Source organism: Leptonotus elevatus, chromosome 20 (genome assembly GCF_054856555.1).
Source record: "Leptonotus elevatus isolate MCC_2025b chromosome 20, RoL_Lele_1.0, whole genome shotgun sequence".
Lineage (NCBI taxonomy): Eukaryota > Metazoa > Chordata > Actinopteri > Syngnathiformes > Syngnathidae > Leptonotus > Leptonotus elevatus.
The window spans coordinates 8618529-8643239 of NC_141258.1; the positions used below are offsets into that span (position 1 = coordinate 8618529).

The window sequence follows — 24711 nt, forward strand, 5'->3', positions numbered from 1 at the left end:
CGGACTGCTAATCACCAATATAACTAGTACTGTTGATACATACCCCCCCCCCCCCAACGAACAAAAAAACATGACAAATCATTTAAAGACCCATATATCACAATGTAGCATTTTTTCTGCATTTTTGCCGTCGTGGGTATGCCCATTTCTATTTCTTACTTCATTTTTTTTTTTTTTTTGAAAAAAATATGGGGGGGTGGGATTAGAATTATGCCAGTAGAATGTCTCTACATTTTAAGTATTTTAATAACAATAATAATGTACTTTAGCAGCGGTAACCCTGTAGCAATTTAGACACGACCATGAATTTATATGAAATCTTGCTTAGTGGTTAAGCATCATTTTGTAACTTAAATTAATCTAAGTGTTATTTTTTTTAAGTAACACAAAAAAAAAATTTGCAGCAAAAATTATATTTCACTATTACATTTATTTATTATTTTTTTAATGTAAATTGAATTCTGGACACCGATTATTTGAATGAACATTTGTATAATTCAACTTCCTAAAATTTTATTATACAAAGGCGGATGGAAAAGTGTATAATTGATACTTAGTTGTTTTTTTCAATGGTCAATTTTAGAAAAATTATGTAATTATGATCCCTATTGAGGCTAAATTTAATTCCTATGACTCCACACAGTGAATTTGCATCATCAGCTCATTTTAATGACATAAAAAACACAATGCAATTGTATAAAAATGACATATTTACATCAAAGGCTTTCAAAACAAAAAAAAAAGTTAAATAATATGTCGTTTTCTAGCATCGACCAGCTTGGAGTTTCCCTTTCAGACGACTTCCAGCCCAAGGATGTTTGACTGCACCAAAAGGCTTGGGCAGCAGCATGTTGGCTGTTTTTTTTTTTAAATAAAATTTTAGTCCCTAAGCATCCGTGGCCAGGATGAGCGCGGCGCCGAAGATTCCCACGTTGTGCCCGATGAGCTTCATCTGGTTCCAGAACTCCACCTTGCGCGTGTGGTGCCAGTAGCCCAGGTTGCCGTCGATGAGCAGCACAATCAGCGGCAGGACCGTGGCCAGGACCTGCGCCGCCGTGCGCACGTAGCGCCCCGACAGGAAGGCCAGAGCCAGCGCGCCCATCATCGCCGCGAGGAGCGCCAGCGCCACCTCGCCGCCCGGCAGGTGGTTCAAGTAGGACAGACGGTCCTCCTTGCTATGCTGCAGCGAGTACACCTAAAAGCACACACCCACAGGTACCATTTTGTTTCTTTTAAAGGCTATCATGATGCTGACGATGTAAAGCTTTTTTTCTCTTGAAGGTAAATTCTATATTTTTATCAATATAGCTATTAGTTTTTTCTAGTGGAGGACCCATATGTTATCAAATGAGTGCTGATAAAATGCTACAGTTAAAGAATATCTTGATTAAATTGTGGGTTTTCAAATATTTGATCCTAAAGTTTCAATTTGAAGTATTTAATTTGTTTTAATGCTAAATTGCAGCAATTTGATATAACAAACAAGGCAAAAATTTGAATATTAAATATGAAAGTACATTGTACCACTGGAAAGTGTTTGTTTTTTAGGGGGGGGGGCTGCAGCAAATTGAGATAATCTAGTAAATACTAAAAGTATTTTAGACTTTTAAAATAAACCTCAAATAAAATAGTATATTAACATTTTCCATTTATGAAATATTTTTTAAGGGGGGGGGGACACAATTTGTATGAACCAAAACGGATTATCTATTTTAAATTAGGTAATGCTTAAAAAATGTAATTTTAAGACTGCAACAAATTAATTGTTATTTTTATTAAGCTTAATAGTTGAAAATATTTTATATTCATAGGATAATGCAAAAAAACAACAACGCGAATTTCAATTAGAATTAACAGACATAAAAATCTAATGATTTTAATTTTATAAATTTGCTTTAAAAAAAAAAAGGACTGCAAAGCCAAAAAAATTGAATCAACTAAAGCTAGCATTTATTTAGTTTTTATAAAATATAGCTAAAATATTAAATTGTCTGGACAGCAACATTTTTTTCAGTACTGAAATATTTTCATGTAAAAATGTTTAACCTTAACTTAAAATAAAATATAATTTGATCATAATATTTGAATAATTATTAAGATGCACGTTTTTCCCCCCGCCTGGGGCAACTGAAAAGCAGAAAGCATTTTTTGCAGATCAAAAGTTATTTTTCCCCAAAAGTCTACTATAACCTTACAAAAACAAAAATGGTCCTTGATACAAACTGTAAAATGAGCGTTGCAATGGACATCTTACCACGCAAATGAGGTAGATTCCCAGGAAAATTTGTCCGGTGGATTGCATGGACCTGCTTCGTGCTTTCTGACGGTACACCTCACCCGCCCCGCTGGCCAGAACCAGGAAGCCCCCGATGATGGCAAGCGCTCGGGAGTACATGCGCACCTGCGGAAGGGGTCAGTTATTTGTCCACTCCGTCACGTTTGACTGACACCTGTCGGGACGCTCACCTTGAGCCAGTCGCCGTAGTGCACCTGCTCGCCGACGTACGCTGCATACGTGCTGACCGCCAGCTGGATCGCGGCGGCCATGGCGAACCAACGCCGCTTCACCCCGAACGACATGAAGCTGGCGCACAGCACCGCCGCCCCCATGTCCACGTACAGGTATGGCACGTGGATGTCTGGCTTCCTGTAGGCGACAATCCAAAATATATCTTACCATGCTATTGACAAGTAGTATTATTCATTGTACAAAAAAAATCACATTCTATATTTCTAGTGTAGACATAGCTAGGAATGGGCATTTCATCAACTTTGTTAGAATTTTTTCCCTTGTCACTAGCTAAATAAGGCTACTGTCGTCCTAATAGAAGCGCCTTTTGTCACTTCATCAGTTCCTGAGCACAAAGATGGTTCCAAAGCCCGGTCTACTATGAAAGCAGTACTTTGGCACCCTCTTGTGGTATCTTAGGGTGATAAAGCAAAGCAGAAAACCAGTGAATTGATGAATTTTTTATATCAAATTTAAATGTATGTCAAACATTTTTATTCGCTATATTTATTCGTTATTTAAATTATTTTTTAAATATTTTTTTCTTTTTCTTTTTTTACGTTGTAGTTATTCGGGGCATAAGCTAGTTGAGACTGATACACATCTACGTAATTACAGGGCAAGTCTGGAGGGCGTGTCGGTCTCAGAAGACCAACACACTCTCAAATTTGGAACCCCCAGAAAAAGTTTGATGTATTCCACCAGCAAATATGCACAAGTCGTCTCTAAATCAAATTCGACTATTTCGACATTCCATCACAATGAATGCCGATGGGGGTTGATGTTAGCTTTTCGGCTAACTTAAACAAACATGGCGACTTTTAAAGACACTCCCGTCGGTCATTTGAATATATTTCATTACCTTTTGGAGTCAGCTCGTTCAGCAAACAGCATCAACATACAGAAGCAGTTCCAGAATCCAAATCGGGTCAAAATAAAGGCGCCCAACTGGCTGAGAAACCTCAACAGCTGCTTCCTACTTGGCGCCGCCATGTTTGCCGTGTTCGACGGTCGCGCCACATTGGACTACATCGCGTCAAAGTAAAAGCTTTTGTCAGTTTCGACAAAGTAAATTAGTAGAATGGAGTCCTCGGATTCTCTTATTTTGAAAGGGACATTTTGCGCGAGACAAAGGCGTCTTGCTATTGGCTGACAGAACTGACAGGTCCCGGAAAGGTTCAGAGAAGGACATTATTTTGAACGCTGCCACTTAGAGGAGAAAAGGAGAAGTATGTATATTTTTTTCTATTGGGTTACGGCTCTTTTACTATTTAATTTACATATTAATGAAATATTTATATCTTTAAATTAAGGATTGTCTTGAAGACATACTTTTATGGTGTTTTTCTGAAGAAAAAAAAGTTTACTGTGGCTACTCCATGGTGATGCCACTGAATTTAAGATGCCAGGTTAAAGAGACTAACCCAATTCTGAAAATGGCTTAACAGACTCACTCCTGCTTAGGTTTAAGATAGAAAAACCAAGGACAACCTTGCTTGAAGTAATACCACGCATATAATTATGTTTTTATTGAGAACACCATGTAAACATGTGCACTGTGATGTTTAAATGTTATGCTGAGTAAAAAAAATGGAACGCAGACTGTCTATTGTTCATGTCTTATTTTATGTATTTTTTTTTAAATGATTTTATTCTTGCAACTAGGCATGTTTTTCTTAAGACATAGACTCCAAGCCCTGAACTTTGTTTGTGACACTTTCCCTTCTATGTTGCCTGCAAATCTTCGTCCCCCTTCTTCCTGGAAGCGTTCACGATTCCTGATTGTTTAATCCACTCACGGCGGATTGGTGACATCAGGTGATCAGATGAGCCGGGATGAAGAGCAGTGGGACAGGACGAGTCGGTCAGTCGGTGCGAAGACCGGTACATGAGCTCTTACTAGGACACTTTTCTCTTTGCTTGTTGGGGATCCCCGCCATTCCACAGGTAAGTTTTCCTATTGGGAATTTCCATTGATTTGGGATGTGGTGATATCGTGGGAATGTTTGGATTGAGGATGGATTTGGTTTGTCTCTACAGTCAGGATGGCTCGGGATATGTCCGATAAGGAGATCCTGAAAATGGAGTTGGAGCAGCTGAAGAAAGAAGTGGACACACCAAGAACACCAGTAAGTTAAAAAAACAAAACAATAATAATAATCCACTTTTTTATATCTCCCCTCAAATACTCCCAATCCAATATATGACTTATTTTCCAGATGGGTGCAAACTGCGCAGAAACAATCTCCTTTGTAGAAGCGCTGCTTCCCAACGACCCGCTCATCAAGGGCGTCCCCGACGACAAGAACCCCTACAAGGGGGACAAGGGCGGCTGCTTAATCACATAGCACACAGCCGGAATTTTCTACCACCTCCAACCAGGATACGCAATGTACAGAACGGTAGCCAGATCAGATGTGTAAAGTGTGGCCATTTGTAATTAAATGCAACTAGCTGAAACAACATTGAGTCCTGATTGTTATTCTTTGAAATTGCTCGTGTTTGATGGTACTTGGATGCTCATCACCCCCCATAGAAGGTTAAATGCTTTGGTCAAACTCCTAATAGGATTGACTTGCGTGTGGCAGCGTCGCTTCCTATGTCTTTGTGTAGGCTTCACATCATCCAATTAGTCTTTCCAGGTCAGGAAGCAGCTTGTGTCTGACGTGTTTATTAACGGGGGGTGACATGTATATTAATTTCATTATTTGACAACTTGATGCTGGAAAACTTCTATTTTTTATTATTTTGCACGAGTATATTCCATCATGTGAGTGTTGTTTCCATGGAAATGGCATGTTTTTGGGGCTGAAATAATTGTGCCCCATAAATTTTGCATAGCAACAAGTGTCACCTGGAAAAATAAACCAAACAATTCAGTTGATTAGCATTCATGCTAGCAAGCTAATATTCTTGTGTTAGTGAAGTTTTCTTACAAATATTGTGTACAAGTGACAATTTTGTGGATTTACATTCATGCTAGTTAGCAAGCTAAACTCGCAATATTTGTTAAGTTTTAAAGTAAATTTTATTTGGGTCGTTTGGTGTTTAAAAAGGTCATGTTCGTACCGATTCTCTTTGCCACAAGTAACCAATGAAATGTTTTGGGAAATAAATGATCGAGCCTCATGAATTTTATCTAGCAAGAAGCGTGAAGTGATTAGTAAAAATGTTTAAACTTGAAGTTTTTATCATGAATGTTGCTGCATGGTTTAGTGCATCGATCAAGAGTCCTGTGTTATTATTGTTTTTATTGAAGTGTTTGGCAAAAATAATAGTGTTCTGTGAATTCTGCCTAGCAACCAGTAAAAATAATCTAGTCATTTTTGCTAGCTTGCTAAAATTCCTACTTCAGTTTCTAAAGTTTTAAACTGAATGTTGAGCTTACTAGTTCCTGTACCTTTTTAAACCTAACCCCACCCCACATACCCTATATCACTTTTTTTGTGCGTGCGTGTGTTGGGACAGAAATTATTTTTTGAGTCACAAGCATGAAGTGACCTAGAAAAACTGGACGAACAATTCTGTTGATTTATACGTATAGTAAGTTAGGTCAAATTTTCGTTGTAATGTGTATTTTGTGTTCCAATTACTGCCATTAGTCCTTTGACCTTGTTTAGCACATAGGGTAAAATCTTCTTTATAACATGTTAGCCCTTCCTCAAATGTTGGTGGTAGTTTATCGTTTGAATGGCGACCTTGAGGGACTTCCTTTTAGCTTTGCTATCATGAAAGGTTGCGACATGTTTGTGTTCTTGTTTACACCTTACATCATCTGACGGAGTGTTTTGCACTCAACTTGCCTTTTTAATGCTGCTGTCATTTTGTCAATCTGTTGCCTTGTTCGCGTGGTTGAGGTGCAAAGATCTCATGAAATGGTTTACGTGATTAAAAAAAAACAACAACATGTCATTGGGTCAAAATACATTTGCACCATTTGGTAACAGTCCTGATTGTGAGTTGCGCTCATTTCGTAAAGACCCACTAACTGGAAAACTTTACACATGCACGTGTAAAGTCAAAAGTGACTTGTCCACAGGGCGCTTGTTATCTTAATTGTCTTATCAGATAAGCATAATTGAGAGATACCGAATTTATTGTGGCGAACTGCTGCTTCGTTTGAAATCACAACAAAATATGTTGCAAAGCCTCATATGTATATATATATATATATTTTAAATTTAGTATAAAATTAAGTATGACTACATTTAAAATGAGAAATAAAACGAGTCACAGCTGCTGTGGTGTAAAAGTCACAACAACATGAGGGTCTTGTTATCTTTATGACTAGTTATGACGTGGGCTGTCATGACATGTCAACACCCCCCCCCCCCCCCCCCCCCCCCGTGCCACCAACCGTGCGGCGCCTACTAAAAGGAGCGTCCGGGACAGGAGAAACAACATTCGCATTCAACTGTCGCTTCCACAATGTGGCTCCTCGTATTCGTAGTGTTGTTGGTGGTGTGGTTGGGGGCCACCTACTGGTACCTTTTCGGCAAGCGCAGCCCCTTCTCCTTGGAATGTGTCAGGCCTCCTGGACCGCGAGAATTGGACCAGAAGAAGCGAGACAAAGTCATCAAGCAAGGTAAGACAATAATAATGCCTTCCTAATCCTAACCCCAAGACTGGCCTCAATTAAAAAATTGTGCATCTCGTCTTTTTTTTCTCCTTAAAAAAAAAAAACCTCTTTATACATGCATGAATAATAAATACTTCATAATAAAAAATGTTCATGTTTTTATTCAGTTTTCTGTGTGCAACATTGAACAAAGCTAACCTTAGTTTTAGCATTTAGCATATCGCCAAAACCTTGTATATCTCAAAATTGTGTGACCTTAGAGCTGTTTTTTTTAAACTTATTTTAATAAATTAATATTAGGATGAACTTTCAGTATGACACAAGTACAATTGAAAACCTCTTAAATACTATCTCAATAACAGTTTCATGTTTTTATTCAGTTTGTTTGCAATTTTGATTGAAACTAAGATTATCTTAATTGTTGCGTTTAGCATAACAACTTTTTGTGGAATATAAGAACAAAAAATGTAGAAATAAAACCAATGTTCTCTTTTTTATTCTTAGCAATTATTATTTTATATTTGTCATGTTATGTTTAACAAATGTGTTCATTTAAAATGTCAGAAAACTGAAAGCGAACTAGCATTATCTTAACTACGCTAGCATAATTTCAGTCATGCTGAGATGAGCTAATAAAAACGTTTTATCAATTGACCTGTCAAGAGCCTCTACAGTATATAAATGATTAGCAGTACGACGGCTTGTTTTTTGTCATAATGGAATTATGACTCGCTGATTACGCTATCAACTCAGCTGTAGCGTTGAATAGCTTTAGGAAACGAGATCAACGTTCAAACTGTAACACACGGCCAATTGTGCAACGCGATAACGTTTATGATGTCTGGACATTCCTCAGTTGCTTATGTAAACGATGTGCGCAGGTTTCAGCCTGGACAAGGTGCCACGGGACTTGGACGTCATTGTGATCGGCAGTGGCATTGGCGGGCTGGCTGCGGGCGCCACGCTCGCCAAGGCGGGCAAGAAGGTTCTGGTTCTAGAGCAGCACGACCAGGCCGGAGGCTGCTGCCACACCTACATCGAGAAAGGCTTTGAGTTTGACGTTGGTATGGTAATGCTAATGCTAACCATAACGCAATCACACCCTTACCGCTAACAGCTAACCATAAAGCTAAATCTAGCCCCTAATCCCTAACAATGACTTCCGAAACCATAATCCTGATTCCTAACCCTTAATCACAGTTCCTAAAGACATGAGAAACAATATGAAAACATTTGAAGTTAGCATTGGTATGCTAATGCTAACCCAAACAGTGATAGCGGTGTAGAACGGTTAAAAATACTCCACATTGCCTTTTTGTCTCCAAATGTTGAGGAAAATCTGGTCCCGTCCTCGCAGGCCTTCACTACATTGGTCAGCTCCACGAGAACAGCCTGCTGCGCATCATCTTTGACCAGCTGTCGGAGGGTCAGCTGGAGTTCCAGGAGCTAAAGCCCCACTTCGATACCATCCAAATCGGCCAGGGGGACGACAAACGGGAGTACACCATCGTCTCGGGCAAAACGGAGATGAAGGCTCACCTCTTGAAGCAGTTTCCCGACGACGCGGAGGCCATCGAGACCTTCTTCAAGATCATGAAGGTACCGCAGGCTTGCTTATCCCAACGGCCCCCCGCCTGAAGGTACGTCCGACATGGTCAACCCCAATTTTCTGTCCGCCAGATCTCAGCCAAGAAGACTCACTACCTGGCAACCCTGAAGCTTATCCCGCAGTGGTTGTCTTTGTTCCTGTTGAAATCGGGAATCGCAGACCTGGCCTCGCCGGTTTTCCGCCTCACCGGAACGTCTGCGACCGAGTTGGTGAACACACTGACCACTAACAAGGATCTCCATGTCATCTTTTCGTACCTTTTCTACGGTGTGTCCTGCTTTCAGACGACCTCAAGTGTTCTCGTGTTGGAGTTGATACAAAGTGGTGATCCAATGTTCTTATATCTTGTCAGGTGTACCTCCAAAGGACTCCAGTATTTTGATAAATGCCCTCTTGGTCCATCACTACAAACGAGGGGCGTATTACCCCAAAGGCGGCGCCAGCGAGATCGCCTTCAACATCATCCGCACCATTCAGAAGTACGGCGGCAACTGCCTGGTGCGAGCACCCGTCTCGCAGATCCTGGTCGACGACAAGGGGGCGGCGCACGGTGAGACAATGAATCCCGCCCAGGTGGAGACTGAATACTCTTAAGAGTGAGGACTTCAACACTGTGTCACGTGGCAGGTGTGAAGGTGAGGAAAGGCGGAGACGAGGTGGAGATCCACGCCCCGGTGGTTGTCTCAAATTGCGGCATCTTCACCACCTTCCAGAAACTTCTACCCCCCGAGATCCAGGTCAAGCCAGGTGTGACGCAATAGCAACTCTTTTGGTTCATCCGATTCAGAATGTGCGAGGTTCAGAACGAGGCAGCGTTGTCCCTCTGCAGACATCCAGGAGAGGCTGAACATGATGAAGCACGGCAGAGGATCCGTCTTGGTCTTCTCTGGTTTCGACGGCACCGAGGAGGAGCTCGGTCTCGAATCCACAAATTTCTGGCTGTTCAAAAACAACGACATGGACAAATCGTACGTAGACGAACACACCGGTCTTAAGTGTTCTTTTAAGGGGTTTTTTTCCCGGGTCTTCTTCAGTCTTCTTCTAATCTCTTCAGTCACTTTTGATCCTCCTTGGTCTTCTTCAGTCCTCAGTTTTCAGTGGTACACGTCCATCTTCAGTCATTTTTAGTCTTCTTCAGTCTTCCTAGAGGCCCTTTACAGTCATATTCAGCATTCTTCTGTCTTTGGTCTACTTTAATCCTCTTTGGTCTTTGCTAGCATTCTTCAGTATTTTTCAGTCCTTTTCAGTCCTTTTCAGTCCTAGTCTTCAGTCCTTCTAGGCCCTCTGCAGTTATCTGAAGGTCTTCTTTAGTCCTCTTTAGTCTTCTTTAATTTATCCGTCCTCTTTAGTCCTCTTTAGTCCTCTTCAGTCTTCTTCAGTCCTCTTTTGTCCTCTTCAGTATTTTTCAGTCCTTTTCAGTCCTAGTCTTCAGTCTTTCTAGGCCCTCTGCAGTTATCTGAAGGTCTTATTTAGTCCTCTTTGGTCTTCTTTAATTTATCAGTCCTCTTCAGTCTTCTTCGGTCCTCTTTTGTCCTTTTCAGTATTTTTCAGTCCTAGTCTTCAGTCTTCCTAGGCCCTCTTCAGCCCTCATCGTCCTCTTCAGTATTTTTCAGTCCCATCTTCTGTCCTTTTCCATCTTCTCCAGTCCCTTTCAGTCCTCTTCAGTCTTTATAAGTCTACTCCAGTCCTATTATTCAACCATTTTCAATCTTTGTCATGCCGTTTTTGTCCATCTCAAGGGGTGGCCATTTTGTTACTTGCTGTCGACTGAAGATGACATCAATGTTGCTCAGGTAACGGCCAATCACAGCTCACCTGATTTCTGAAGCTGAGCTGTGATTGGTTGTTACTTGAGCCCTGAGCAACTGTGATGTCATCTTCAGTCGACAGCAAGTGGCAAAATGGCCGCCCCTTGAAATGGTTAAAAACAGCTGGATTTTTCTGCTTAACTCATATTCCACAAATGTAATATTTATCAGAATGTCATGTTTAGACTAGTGAGGTCACATATAACATATTAGTGTCAAGAATGCTTTTTTTTTTTGGGTGTGTGTGTGTGGGGGGTGACTTCCCCATTTTCTTTAGCCTTCTTCGCTCCTTTTCAGTCTAGTTCTGTCTTCCTCAGTATTATCCAGTCTTTCTAAAGCGTCGTCATGTTGGGATCCTGGATGTAAATATCAGCCACCAGGGGGTAGTGTTGTATAAGAAGAGTTTTGTGTGAACCCGTTCTACCGGGAGCGCTCCCAGAAGTTTTCCACATGTGATCAATGGAAGGAAAAGTTACTGAGTTATTGTTTGACTTTGTTCTAAGCGAGCTGCAATTCTAATCTGGTCATCTAGATGGAGCACAGGCTCATCCAGGAACATTTTTTTTTGGATAACTCCCATTTTAAGATGTGTCCTCTTTGTGTTTGTTGCAGGATGGAGGACTTTTTTGCTTTGAGCAAAGAGGAAGCACCAGACAACATCCCCATGATGTTCATCACCATGCCGTCGTCCAAAGACCCGGAGGCCAAGATAAGACACCCTGGTACAAAAGCAACACGTTAGTGTTATAGTGCACACGTTCGGTTCTTCGGCTTCCGGTCACATTCCCAAAACATGCAAATGAGGTTCATTGAAGACTCAAAATTGTCCATAGCTCACCCAAAATGAGGCTACGTTGCATAGAAAGTTGTGACATCCATAAATGGTGTCCACAGGAAAATCTTGCATGACCATCCTGACCATGGTGAAGTACGAATGGTTCGAGGAGTGGACGGATACCACGGTCCGCAAACGCGGCGACGAATATCACAACTACAAAATGAGATTCGCCAACAAGCTCTTTGACTGGGCCTGCCAGTTGTTCCCAAAAATCAAAGACAAGGTGAGGTCTTGGGTCCAGGGAAGGTTTGCCATAACGTTTTTTTAACCACCACCGTCTGCCCTCCAGTTGGTCTTCCAGGACGTGGCCACGCCCCTGACCAACACGCACTACCTGGGCGCCCAGCGCGGCGCCATGTACTCGGCTGAGCATAACCTGGAGCGCTTCCAAGCCGAGGCGGTGGCGAGGAACCGCTGCCACACTCCCGTCAAGAACCTCTACCTCTCCGGTAAGGACAACTCATGACAACAAATTATTTTGTGACGCGCCGAGTTCAACGAAATGCCGATTTGTGTTTTCCAGGCCAAGATGTGTTCAGCTGCGGAATCGCGGGAGCGCTGCACGGCGGCGTCCTTTGCGCCTCGGCCGTGCTGGACCGCATCGTCTACATCGACTTGCTCTTCTTGAAGAAGAAGCTGAAACGGCGCAAAGCTAAAGAGCTGGCCCTGCTGGCACGGAAGAAACTTCAGTGAGCTGTCCGTTTTTTTGTTTTTTTTATAAAAAAATACTTTTGTAGGTGATCAAAGAGTAGCTCCATGACATATTTTCATGTGAATTTTATTGATTGTTGTCTTATTTATGTAAGATAGCAGAGATGAATGTATCGATTGTTGTCGGTCGTCAAGACATGTCATTTAATCTTTTTACTTTTTTTATGGGAATGCTTTTATTCCACTGGGAAGAACTATGAAATTCAATTAATATTTACTCTGAGAATAGACAATCTTATTATAATTTTGTTATTTATTATGACTTGAAAAATGTGAATTTCATAACATTGAGAATTTTCTTCTAAGAAAAAATCAGTCTTTTGCTTTTCGAAAAAATAAAAGTCATAATCTCAAAGAAAATCGGATTTATTTAAAAAAAAATAAAAATTAAAATATGACTAATTGTTAACACATGACTTTATTGTTGTACTATAATGCTTCTTCCATTTGGCATTTTTCCTGGAAAAAAAGAAAAGAAAAATGTCATTAAATATTTATTTTTGGAAGTGAGTGTGAATATTTCTCGACATTTTTTTTCTCCCTAATACTTTTAACGAGTGAAAAAGTTGAGCAAATTCAAATGCTGAAGTGTGAAAAAGGTGCTGTAGTTCCATCATGCTAACCGCCACCTGTGAGGTCCCCACCTGACTATTTGCAACCTGTCGTCTCACCCCCATCCCCCCCCCCCCTCGCTGTTTGCTTTAACGCTGAAATCAAACATTTTGAGGGAAACCTCAAACTTCCTGCACTAAGTGAACATTTCCTCGCTAAACGGCCGCCAGACAAACTTCAGCAGTGAGGGGTCCGAGGGGATGAATGCCCCCTCTGTCCGACCGGTTGATGGGACGCCAAGCGCACCGAGCGAGGGCTATTTCTTACCAGGACTGGAGGGGGACTCGTTTTCGGGGCTGAGGACGTTTAAATGAATACGTTTACCTTTATTAGCGTATCCATCTAAAATGGCTCACCATTCCTGCCAACGATATTGTATTTGATCAAAAATCCAATTTACAATTGAATGTGCTTACGAGATCATGATCAGTGTCTATGAGAACATTAATAGCTGAAATAGGCAAAAAAACAAAATGGGACCAGTGGGCAAGGATAGCTAACTATATGCTAGCTAATATAGCTAGTAGCCTACATTTAAACTACTAGCTAAGATAGCTAGTAGCCTACATTTGAGCTAGCAGTATTGTTAGCTATACTTGGCTATTGGTCACGTTTTTGTTGTGGTTGTTTATCTAACTTGCTCACACTGCGCTTCATGTTAGCACTCTTATATTGAAGCATAACTTTATGACAGGAACAGAAATTAAAAGCGGCTTTCACATTACACTTTATAAGTAGTACTTGTGACTGTATTATGCCTCTTTAACGTGTTATTTTGTACACATGGTGTTATTGTTTTTGTGTTATTTTTTTCTACTTTTGGTATTAAATTATGTGACTTGGTGACAACCGTAGAAACAAAGGTAGGCAGCCAGTGTCATGTTTTACTCGACACCCTCTGTAATGTTTTTTTATGACAAGGTGATAGTCGGATTCAAACGTTGTGGACGTACTATTTACTGATTTCAAAACAAATCCGTGGCTCACTGAATGTTTAGGAAGTCGAAATGAGTGCGGAGTCGCTTGGGTTGCTCGTCTGGAAGCTGAGCAGCAGACAAAACGTGCAATTAGCATGGCGGGTTGAAGAGCACCACTCCCAAAATAAACTTCCACTGCAACGTTCCCACTCAAAAATCTAATCTTGAAAAATGTGAGGTTTTTTTCCAAGTAAGAAAATATCACCTTTTTCATTTAATACCAAAACTTTTGTCAATATTTTTTTTATGTAGTGTTGACAAAAATATGCCATTCTTTCTAATACTACATGATATATGATAAAAATTTGTGGAGACAAACAAAGCTGGACGAGCCATCTGACAGATGCCCGGTGGGCCGGTGTTCTTTGGGACCAATGCGGAAAGTATTTTCTTATTTTCCTCCATTTTCAATCATTTTTTGTTTTGGAGAAATACCAATTATTTTCTTTAACAAAATACTTTTCCTTAAAAAAAAATATTTCAACATTTTTATTCTTAATATTTTTCTAATTCTAATTTAACCCAAACCCAAACCCAAACCCAAAACCCAAAACCCAAAACCCAAAACCCTAAAAAAAATTCTCCAAAACCTTTTTTTCTTCTAAGATTGCCACATTTTCCTTTTTTTTTTAAATCTAAAAAAACAACATTTTAATCTGTGATATTTTAAATTAGAAAAATACAATTTTGCTTCTCCAAAAATATGCCATCCCTCTCCCTCAAAAAATACATTATTCCTGGAGTAGACCAACATGTTCTATATAATAAATAAAAAAACTTTAAAAAAATGAAAAGCTAAGAAATGACTTTATTCCTGTGAAATTATAAGCACAGATGGAATTAATTTGGCAAATCCCTAACTGTGTCTTTGAGGAGCAAAATCCAAGACAGTGGAATACATGTTCGTTGTCTGCGAATCCAGTCACGTTTATCACGATAAAGGTGGGATTTGTAACAGAGTGTTCATGCTGGATCTCATTGCTTTGTTCAGTTTATTGCAGTGAATGTGAAGTATATTTCACTCGTTGTAGTTTACACGTTAAATTTGAGTGCTAAGTAAGTGCGAAGCTAAGCCCAGTGGCGGAGTAGCATTCCTCAGCGACCCCAAGCAAGAAGTGATTGGGTGCCTCTGTGTTTTTTATAAAAAAATATGCCTTACTGTACGTAGTCATTTTTCAAAAAACGGCTTACTATACATTGTTGTTTTTAAATAAAAACTCCTTACGATACATGGTCGTTTTTTTCTGTTGAAAACGCTTTACTAAACATGGTCTTTTTTTTCAAACACCAAACTATACATGGTCGTTTAATAAAAAGCCTTACTATATATACATGGTCGTTTTGGAAAAAACACACAAAAAAAAAACGCCTTACCATACATGGTCGTTAAAAAAAACCGCCTTGCTATACATGGATGTTTAAAAACAAAATAAAACAGACCAAAAATACGCCTTATTATACATGGTCTTTAATTTTATTTTTTTTACTATATACATGGTCGTTTAAAAAACGCCTTACTATACATGGTCTTTAAATTAGTTTTTGTTTTTTAACTATATACATGGTCGTTTAAAAAACGCCTTACGATACATGGTCGTTTTTGAAAAAAAAAAACAAAAAAAAACGCCTGGTTGTTTTGGGGGAAAAAAATGGCTTGCTATACATGGTTGTTTAAAAAAAAGCCTTACTATACATGGTTTTTAAATTTGTTTTTGTTTTTTTACTCTTTATACATGGTCGTTTAAAAAAAAGACCTTACTAAAAATGCCTTCCTATACATGGTCGTTTTGGGAAAAAAACCCGCCTTGCTATACATGGTCTTAAAATTATTATTTTTGTAACTTTATACGTGGTCGTTTTTAAAAAAAGCCTTACTATACATGGTCGTTTGGGGGGGGGGGGGGGGGGTTACTATACATGGTCTTTAAAAAAAAGCCTTACTATACATGGTCTTTAATTTTAATTTTAATTTTATTTTTTTACTATATACATATATATACAAAACGCCTTGCTATATATACATGGTCTTTAAAAAAAAAATTTTTTTTACTTTATACATGGGCATTTAAAAAAAAAGCCTTACTATACATGGTCGTTTTGGGAAAAAAATGAAAAAATAACGCCTTACTATACATGGTTGTTTAGAAAAAAAATGGCTTACTAAAAACGCCTTACTAGACATGGTCTTAAATTATATATATTTTTTAAACTTTATACGTGGTCGTTTAAAAAGAAGCCTTACTATACATGGTCGTTTTTGGAAAAAAGCACTCACAAAAAACGCATTACTATACATGGTCTTTTAAAATGTTTAAAAAAAAAACTTTTTACATGGTCGTTTAAAAAAAAAAAAACGCCTTACTATATATTCATGGTCTTTTTTTTTAAACGCCAATCTATACATGGTCGTTTTGAAAAAACGCCTTGCTATATACATGGTTGTAAAAAAAAAAAAGCCTCACTATAGATGGTCTTAAAAAAAAAAAATCTTACTATATACATGGTCATTTAAAAAAAAAAAAGTCTTGGTCATGGTTGTTAAAAAAAAGCCTTACTAAACATGGTCGTTTTGAAAAAGAAAAAACGCCTTACTATAGCCTACATGGTTTTTTGGAAAGAAAAAAAAAGGGAATTTGAGATTATCAATTGTCATTGCTGCACTGCTAATGTGAAAGATATGCAGTTTGTGTCAAATCTGTTGGCCCCAAGCAATTGCCTGCTATATGCCTAATGACAAACTTTTTATTTTTAAAATTTTTTGCACTCAAACACGCACACATACAAACATGGTTTCCCAGGCGGGGAAGCGAACCCATAGGCAAGTGACGGTTCCACTTCCGCCACCCGTAGCCTGCCTAATAGCAAACTACGCCTCTGGCTAAGGCTGAAGTTGTGGCGGACGCGGACGCTCCTCCTCCTCCTCCTCAAACTGAACTTCTTCCCCTTCCTGCTGCTCCCAACGTGTCAACTCACCGCAAATCTGTTCGGATCCACTTTTGGGGGTCGGCAGAGCGCCCCCGATGGGTCACGTCAAAAATCGACGGTCAATGTCAGGCACAAATGCACGCGTGTACAACTTCAGCTCTTTAACTGTACATTTTGTTTACATGCGTATGTGTCATATATTGGGAGAGTTTGTAGAGTTCAAAGTTGGAGTCGTGGCAGCCGTCGGCATCGTTCATCTGTTTGTAATATGACAACTTTCGTTGTAAATTATCTTGTTTGTTGGACTTTAAGACATAGAGAAAGAGAGAGAGAAGAGAGAGGGGGAGCGGGAGGGGGGGGGGCTTAGTGGGAAACACTATTTTTGGTCCAGTATACAACTTTTTAGTGTTAAAAAAACGATTTAAAGACAAACAAAAATTATGCCCCTATCACTGGAAAAATAAATAAATATATAAAACTCTTTGCACAAACTCTAAAAACACAACTTTTGGGCATGAAAATATGAATTTGTAACGAACCGCTCTTATCTTGAGAGATGTGACTCAAAGGAGAGAAAACGGAAACTTCCTTGTCTTAGCAACATGACGAGTTGAGGTGTGCGAAGAGTGTCAAGAGTTAAACGTGTGTTTGTTTGGCAGTCATCTGCACGACGTTCCTCCTCTTCGGCCTCCTTCTCCTCCTCTCAGTGGATGGTTCACACATGAGCCGCAGTCTCACATTTCAGCATCATGTCCCCCATCTCATGCACGCACACGCACGCGCACAACATTGGCCTCCCCGCCCGCCCACAAGCCAAAATGCATCTGCATACGTCACCTCTCTGCTGGCTAATGGTAGCTAATGTCTTTTTTTTTTTTAATCTTACGATAAATAATGTTATTTTTTAGTCTCACTATACATCATGCCATTTTTAGTCTAACGACACATCATGCTGTTTTTTTTAGTCTTACTATACATCCATGCAATTATTATTATTAAAAAAAAAATCTTACTATGCTTCATGTAATTTTTGGTCTTACAATACATCTTTTTTTTTTTAATTATCTTACTATCATCATGATTTATTTTTTTAAGTTTACAATACATTATGTCATTTTTCATCTTACTATACATAATGTTATTTTTTTAAATCTTAGTATAGCTTATATAATAATAATAATAATAATAATAATAATCATACATCGTTATTTTGTCATTTTTTTGTCTTACTATACATCATTATTTTTTTAGTATCTTACTATATAACATGGAAGTTTTAGTCTTATTATACATCATAGTATTTTTTTTAATTTATATTAAAATAAATCATGGCTTTTTTTTGTCTTACTATCATCATGTCTTTTAAAAAAGAATATTACTCATGCCATTTTGGTCATAAACGTTTTTTTAATCATTAAAAAAATATTACTATAAATTGTCATTTTATCAATCTATCTATCTATGTATCTATCTATGGCAGCAGTTTTAAACAATGCACAAAAGACTCACACGCAGACACACACCGATGTCATTAAGTGTAAAGCAGATCATGACAGACACATCTGAGACTTGAACTTCCTGTTTGGACTTGTGCGTCTGTCCAAATAAGAGAGTTACACTTTTATTAGCATGAAGACAAATATGTTTTTACTTATCCAATGAGGACGTTTCACATTCTCCATTTGCATCTGTGCAAAGTCACACCAAAATATACCGTTTGTTTGTTTCAAGATTTGACTTCAATTTTCTCTTCCTTCTTCCTCTTCTCTGCTTTTATGCCGGTCCTGTCGCTACCTGCCTCGCACATTGCTCAAGCGCTTCATTTCTATACCATCTCCCTCCCCCCAGTCTTGAAAGGGGGGCCACTCCGGGGCGTCCCCCTCCTCGGGGGGGACGGACGGCACAGTCGCCCTTGGTGGCGTCGAGGTGCTCCTCGCACTCGTGGTCATGCTTGCCTTTGATTCATATTCGTAAAGGACGTATTGACGTTTTAAAAACGTGGGAGAAGCTTCCAGTGTGGAGCCAGAAGTGGAACATCTTCTGCTTCCATATGAGTCCAATTCTAGAAAGAAAAAAAAGAAAAAGAAAAAAAACATCTGGAATCACTTAAAGCTGCACGCAGTGACTTCAACGTTGGAAAGTAAAAGCTCAGAAGGAAAACTGAAAATAGTGTCAGAGCAGTAGTCTTTCTCTTAACAATTCACATAACTAACGGTTTGCTATTTCAGTTACATTCAGTACACTTAGAATTAAGACGACAAAAAAGCAGTTTCTCCGCAAGAGTATTATAAAAAAAAAAGTTGTATTTTTCAAGAAAAAGCTGTAATTATAGTTTTAAAAAATTAGTAAAATAATAATAATAATACAAAATTCGAAACAAACTAAAGATAAAAGTAGTGTTTTTTTGCATAACATGTTATTTTTAGTATTTCTGGAGAAATAAGTTGTATTTTTTTGTATATTAAAAGAAAAGTAACAGTTTTCAGGAGAAATTTTTAATGTTTTTTGAGGTACAAAAGCCAAAAGTTTTTCCAGAACACACACAAAAAAAGTATTTTAGGAGAGGCAAGTCATTTTTTGCGATAGCTATATATTTTGTGGACAAAAAAGGTTTTGAGGGAAAAAGTCTCATTGTGCAGTTATTTTTCAAAATAGAAGTGTTTTCGAGAACACTCATATTTATCAAGATGAAAAGTCATCTTTTCAGAAAAACAAAAAGTAGTATTTAAAAAAAATAAAAATAAAATTGAAATTTTCTACATACAAAAGTCATATTCTTTAAGAAAAAGTTATCCTAGTTTATTAAGTCATATATCTTTAGACAGTTCCCCCCCCCCCCCCCTAAAAGAATAAAATCTTCTTCTTTTTTTTTTGTAGAATAAAGGTGTAAAAGTGCTCATCTCACCATGGCATAAAGTGCAAACATCTGAGAATAGGAAGCCACATCAGGGATGCTAAAGTTCAAAGGTCAGTCTGCCAGCTCCTCCCAGCCAGCTCACAGGGACGTTTCCACGAGTCATAATACTTATTTTGTGAAGAAAAAAGAAGTACGACAAGTAAATTAGCCTACAATTGCTGCTTTGCGCGCTCAGCGGCCATTTTTAACGTGATGTCGCCAACATGTCGAGTGTGAGTGTGAGACGTTTTGCCGCGCGGGTGCAAAGTGTGAACGCAAATAGTCGAACTGAGATCACCCGCATTCATGTGTCATTCAGCAGGCTGTGCAAAAAAAACCTCACAAATGCATATCTTCCTCATCATTTATGTTAAACGTAAGCTTTTCACCTTCTACTTACGTTCACTCACACTCTTTTTATATAATGCTAAACAGTGTAAGCGTGTTAGCCCAGCTCATGCTAACAATGTGTGGAAATATTAGCTGCACAATAAATTGTTGAAAATGATGTACTATAAATCATGTCATAATAAAATTGATATCTAATTCATATCCTGTCATGAAACATGTAATACTATCCATCATGCAATGTTAAATCCCGTCTTATAAGACACTGTCATGTTAGAAAATGTCTTTCGGTACATCATTATATTATTCATATTTATACATATATCATTATTATTATATATCTTTCTATTAAAAAAAAAGTCTTCTATTTAAAAATATCCTATTTTTAAATATATTTAAAAACCATCAAGTCATGTTGTCTCACATTTTGCTGTAAAAATAATACCTTGTTGAAAATGTCCTGTTAAAAAATCACGTCTGTGAAAATATTGACCTATGAAGTCATATTTTTAAAAATGTCGAACTACCGATCATGTCATGTTAAAAATGTCTTTATACACATGGCATTAAAAATCATGTCTCACAAATTCCCAATACATCATTTTATCATGTCTTAACGTTAGCGCCTGGACTCATAGCCCAAATCCATGTTCGCATATTTGTTTACCATTTAATTCAATCCATTTAAATGGGTTACTAATTTTCCCCAAAAATGACAACTCCAATTAGATTTTTATCAAACGTCATATACATAAAAAAAAAAAAAACACATATTGCTGTGTACACCAAGACATTATGCCAAAAAACAATTCTCTCTCTCTCTCTCTCTCTCTCTCTCTCTCTCTCTCTCTCACACACACACACACACACACACGCACACAACAAATAGGTAAAGGCGATGCTCCAAAGGGTGCAAAAAAGTGCACGTTCACCCTCTACTACCATCCTCATCATCACATAAAGTGCTCCGCCTCCCCCTTCTTTTGTGGTCTTTTTTTTTTGGTCTGCATACATTTTTCCTCATCCGAGCACACTCCCTTTGTGGATGTGGCAGGCCTGGGAAACACAACGCTGATGAGAGGCAGAGCACCTCCTCTTCTACTTGCAGACGTGGACACAGGAGGAGCAAAAAAAAAAAAAAAGGAAAAAAATAATAATTTAGGGAGACAATGTGGGAGAGGAGGAGGGAAGAAAGCATCAAGTGTTTAGCCGTGCAAAATCTTGTTGTTCATGTTTTATTGAATTGGTGTGAAGAGAGTGACAAGAACCTCCAAGTATGGATTGTGGAGCCGAAAGCTTCTTTATAAGCAAGCAAAAATAAAATAAAAGAATTTTTACAACATTTTTAGTTCAAGTGTGCATTTGTTGGGCCAGCAAACAAGCTCGCACTGACTTGCCAAAACTTCTGAGCCAGCAGACATCTTTCAAGTGCCACGTGACACTCGCCTATTTCAGCCAATCACAAGCTGGCATCCTAAAGCCCAACCCCCTCCCTCCACTCTCCTAAAAAAAAAAAAATGTGACGTGGACGCCTTCATTTCGTTTTATGCTCGGCAGCCGCCAGGAGACGTTGAGCTCCGAGTGTTACTTCTGCTTCTGAATGTGGAGTTTCCTCTGTGTCACCCTGATAAAACCCTGAGGAACACCTCCATGTCTGCACATACTCAAAAATTATTGTTTTTTTGGGGGGGGGGACCTTGTAGGTCTCACAGAATAAAAAACTGAAAAATAATTTTTTTCTTCTTGATTTTTCTCAAGCTGCTGCAAATCATCTGCCGCCCACCAGGGAAGCGCTGAATTTGATTATCTACTTTCGTACCCTTTTTATAGTCTACCTACTTAAAAAAAATCAGCACCAGTTGTGATTGCCTTTTAGTGCAAATTGCTGGCAAAACTTATACCGAACCCATCTTTCTTCTACGGAAACGTGCTATTCGTGTCGTTTTCGGTTGTGGATACAGAGACTACTCTAATCCATTATTTATACAACTAAAAACTTTTAACATTTAATGAATTGACCACCTTTAAATAATGTCTAAAGCCCATCATGACATTTTACCAGTTAATATACAAATTAATAAAAAATAAAAAGAAGGAAAGTGAGGTCAAATTAAGAGGAACAGACATTTTTTCCAAAACTAAATATAGAATAAAACAAAAACTCAAGGTGTCAGTTTGTGGAAAAATCTGGATTGTAAAATAAAATGTCTGTATTTTCAAATGTTTTTATAAAAGCACAATTACTGAAAAAAATATATAGCACAAGGAGATGCTGTTGAATTATTTTATAGAATTGTTACATTGAAAGCGTCTTGACCGCTCGCTGTCATTCATTTTGTGTTGATTATTTTTATTTATTTTTTGATCAGGTATAACAAGTTTTTACTTCTTTCTGTCTCCTTTCATTTCTTTCATTTCAAAGAGTGAAATAAAACTTAAATTGAATTGAATAAGTAAACAAACACTTGGGATCAAAGCAAGTCTAGCACAGTTCAGGTCTAGCGACAGTCCGATCCAAAATCTATGGACCATGTCTACAAATCCAGGTTAAAACCAGACAAAGGTCTCAAAGTACCCTTAAGCAGTCTATCTGAAACTCTGCCTTGGCATCACCAACTTGCAATCTGCACATCTTCTGCATTCAAGTATGCTCGCAACCGTGCCGTCAAGTCAGCATCCCATAAAGACAAAAGCCGGCACCCTGTGTTTCTTTATGGATTAACAGCCCAAATCTCCTGTATGGAACCGGCAGGCGGTCCCCGCTTTACATGTTCACGTCTTTTCCGTAGGATTTTTGCTACCAGGCTGCAGCATGCTACCCATTAGCGAGCGGGGGCCTCTTTATGGAGCGCCACTGTATATCCCCCTGGGGAAAAGTGATCTCAGCTCATTTTATATCTGAAGCAATTACACAACAAACGACCCGAGGCTAAAATCAGCACTTTTTGTAATGATGGTAGCAAAAGCTTCAATGCCAGTCAGGCCACATTGTTCTGGTCTGGAATGATGCAGGTGGACCAAAAATCAAGATCAATACTGTTGCTCATAACATACTATGTATCGGTATTTCGGTATGCGACTTCTGAGCTTTATTACATGTGGAGTCCCGCAGGGATCTGTACTAGGTCCTCTACTGTATTGTTTAGCATCTACTGTACATGCTTCCTAGACATATTAAGACATACCAATGTACTGAGGGACAAACAATCCTAATTCAGATGGCACTCCTAACGAAGGAGGCACAAATGAGACATAAGGTAAGGGACTGATTGATTGGACACAAGAGGAAGAAGACAGGGATCACCAGACCAGGTGAAATCAAAGGATGAATATCCAGCCATCAAAGATGAGATCACTGACAAAAAAAAATTGCTAAACAATGTTGTCGAAAGGGAGGCCATGCTTTTGTAGTATCATAAAATGTTAAAGTGAAACCCAATTTAATCATCAAGCCTCCCTGCAAACACGTACGTTTTGCAAAGGGCCCGAAGCTGGTTTGCGGTTCAAATGTTTAACTACAGAAACTCCGAGAGCCAATTTAAAACACCAAGGGTTGCAGTAAGCACCTCAAATACAAAAGACAAATGATTTGATCTTAACTCATTCACTGCCATTGACGGCTATAGACGTAAAAAAATCATTGAAACTATTTCTAGTAGTTTAAATTTTTTTTCCACTTTTGTTAACAAGAGTATGAAAACCTACAGAAATAAAATTTGTGATTAATCGTAAGTTTACTATTGAAGTCATGCGATTAATTACAATTCAAAAGAATTAGGGGCGTCATGCGATTAAAATTTCAAATCGTAATGAATTGCATGACTTCACTAGTTAACTCACGATTAATTGACATTTTTACATCTGTTCTAAATGTACAATAAACAAATTCTAGGTTTTCATACTCTTGTTAACAAAAGTGGAAAAAAATGTTAAACTAATAGAAATAGTTCAAATGAATTTTTGACGTCTATAGTCGTCAATGGCAGTGAATGAGTTAATGAGAAAAAAAAAAAAGAATCACTGACATGGACTCAACGATGTGACGACTTGCACAAATCGCTTAATCAAGCACATTCAATAAGGAGCGAGAAAAACTCAAGATTCGCTACTGAGAAACATGTCCAGCTTGTTAAGCGAGTATCGATCTCAAACTATTGGCCGCAGCAAGGACAATGTTTTGCTCGGGACGCGGCGTCCAAATAAACATCTGGTTTTGTCGCCACTGGACATTTTTTCAGGGCTCCGTTTTTGCAGACGTCTTACGGCCTTATGGGACTGGAATAGTCGTTAGAGAGAGGACAACCACCAAGCTTAGCGAACAGTGTTTGGAAGACTTTTCTACTGCGAGACGGAGACGATGAATTTGTCACTCAATGGTTTACAGAAGAAGTCCAAAGTTGAGTCCATAGTAGTACAGCTAAGGGACAGACACAATTTTCTAAAGGGTTGAACTTGGGAGGCTCTGATCCGGGATGATCTGGATCCGGAGATACTTGGAAAACAAACCCTGAAAGTTTTGACCATTACACCCTTGAACCCCTTGACTTTGGAGCAGGACCTGGAAAAAAGGTACGAACAAATACCAAACAAGTACATCGAGGGACAGAAATGGACTCCAACTCGACCTGTAAACATGCCAGACATATCTTGCGATTAAAAGGACTCGGGACTCGTATACGAGGACACCTTAGTGCCTTTAGGGGTCGAACATCTGGTCGGTGCAGCCCTAAGGTGACACCGAAGACTTGGACCTGGACCATTTCAGACCTGGAAAATGTACAAACTGTTAGCTTGGGGGAACTCAAGTACTGTACTGCGAAGGACAAAAATTGACACCCTTTTGCAGTATAGGCCTCGGGACATACCGGATGCTCTGGTATAAACTTTGACAAGATGACC

The 24711-nt window shown here is 38.8% G+C and overlaps 3 protein-coding genes across 3 annotated transcripts; 2 read left to right on the forward strand and 1 right to left on the reverse strand.

Annotated features, from left to right (window-relative positions):
- Positions 1-647: 647 nt before the first annotated feature.
- tmem101 (transmembrane protein 101) lies at positions 648-3539 on the reverse strand. Its single transcript, XM_086063633.1, has 4 exons — positions 3372-3539; positions 2467-2647; positions 2255-2401; positions 648-1195 (listed from the first exon to the last, which is right to left on the reverse strand). Exons 1-4 carry the CDS (start codon positions 3500-3502, stop codon positions 887-889), a joined length of 768 nt encoding a protein of 255 aa, XP_085919759.1. The 5' UTR covers positions 3503-3539; the 3' UTR covers positions 648-886.
- Positions 3540-4290: 751 nt separating this feature from the next.
- gngt2b (guanine nucleotide binding protein (G protein), gamma transducing activity polypeptide 2b) lies at positions 4291-4972 on the forward strand. The gene is made up of 3 exons (XM_086063634.1): positions 4291-4456; positions 4550-4638; positions 4729-4972. Exons 2-3 carry the CDS (start codon positions 4555-4557, stop codon positions 4855-4857), a joined length of 213 nt encoding a protein of 70 aa, XP_085919760.1. The 5' UTR covers positions 4291-4456; positions 4550-4554; the 3' UTR covers positions 4858-4972.
- A 1919-nt stretch (positions 4973-6891) lies between these two features.
- On the forward strand, positions 6892-12059 carry LOC147156915 (inactive all-trans-retinol 13,14-reductase). Its single transcript, XM_086064592.1, has 11 exons — positions 6892-7094; positions 7970-8152; positions 8446-8687; positions 8769-8964; positions 9050-9247; positions 9325-9444; positions 9527-9665; positions 11118-11227; positions 11400-11566; positions 11633-11792; positions 11867-12059. Exons 1-11 carry the CDS (start codon positions 6938-6940, stop codon positions 12034-12036), a joined length of 1842 nt encoding a protein of 613 aa, XP_085920718.1. The 5' UTR covers positions 6892-6937; the 3' UTR covers positions 12037-12059.
- The last annotated feature ends 12652 nt before the right edge of the window (positions 12060-24711 follow it).

Coding starts and splice junctions, on each gene's coding strand:
- tmem101 (XM_086063633.1), bottom strand. CDS start 3,502: ATGGCGGCGCCAAGTAGGAAGCAGCTGTTGAGGTTTCTCAGCCAGTTG. Junction 2,648..3,371: donor GAACGAGCTGACTCCAAAAG/GTAATGAAATAT, acceptor TGTCGCCTACAG/GAAGCCAGACATCCACGTGC. Junction 1,196..2,254: donor GAATCTACCTCATTTGCGTG/GTAAGATGTCCA, acceptor GTGTGCTTTTAG/GTGTACTCGCTGCAGCATAG.
- gngt2b (XM_086063634.1), top strand. CDS start 4,555: ATGGCTCGGGATATGTCCGATAAGGAGATCCTGAAAATGGAGTTGGAG. Junction 4,639..4,728: donor TGGACACACCAAGAACACCA/GTAAGTTAAAAA, acceptor CTTATTTTCCAG/ATGGGTGCAAACTGCGCAGA.
- LOC147156915 (XM_086064592.1), top strand. CDS start 6,938: ATGTGGCTCCTCGTATTCGTAGTGTTGTTGGTGGTGTGGTTGGGGGCC. Junction 8,153..8,445: donor AGGCTTTGAGTTTGACGTTG/GTATGGTAATGC, acceptor CCGTCCTCGCAG/GCCTTCACTACATTGGTCAG. Junction 9,666..11,117: donor AACAACGACATGGACAAATC/GTACGTAGACGA, acceptor TGTTTGTTGCAG/GATGGAGGACTTTTTTGCTT.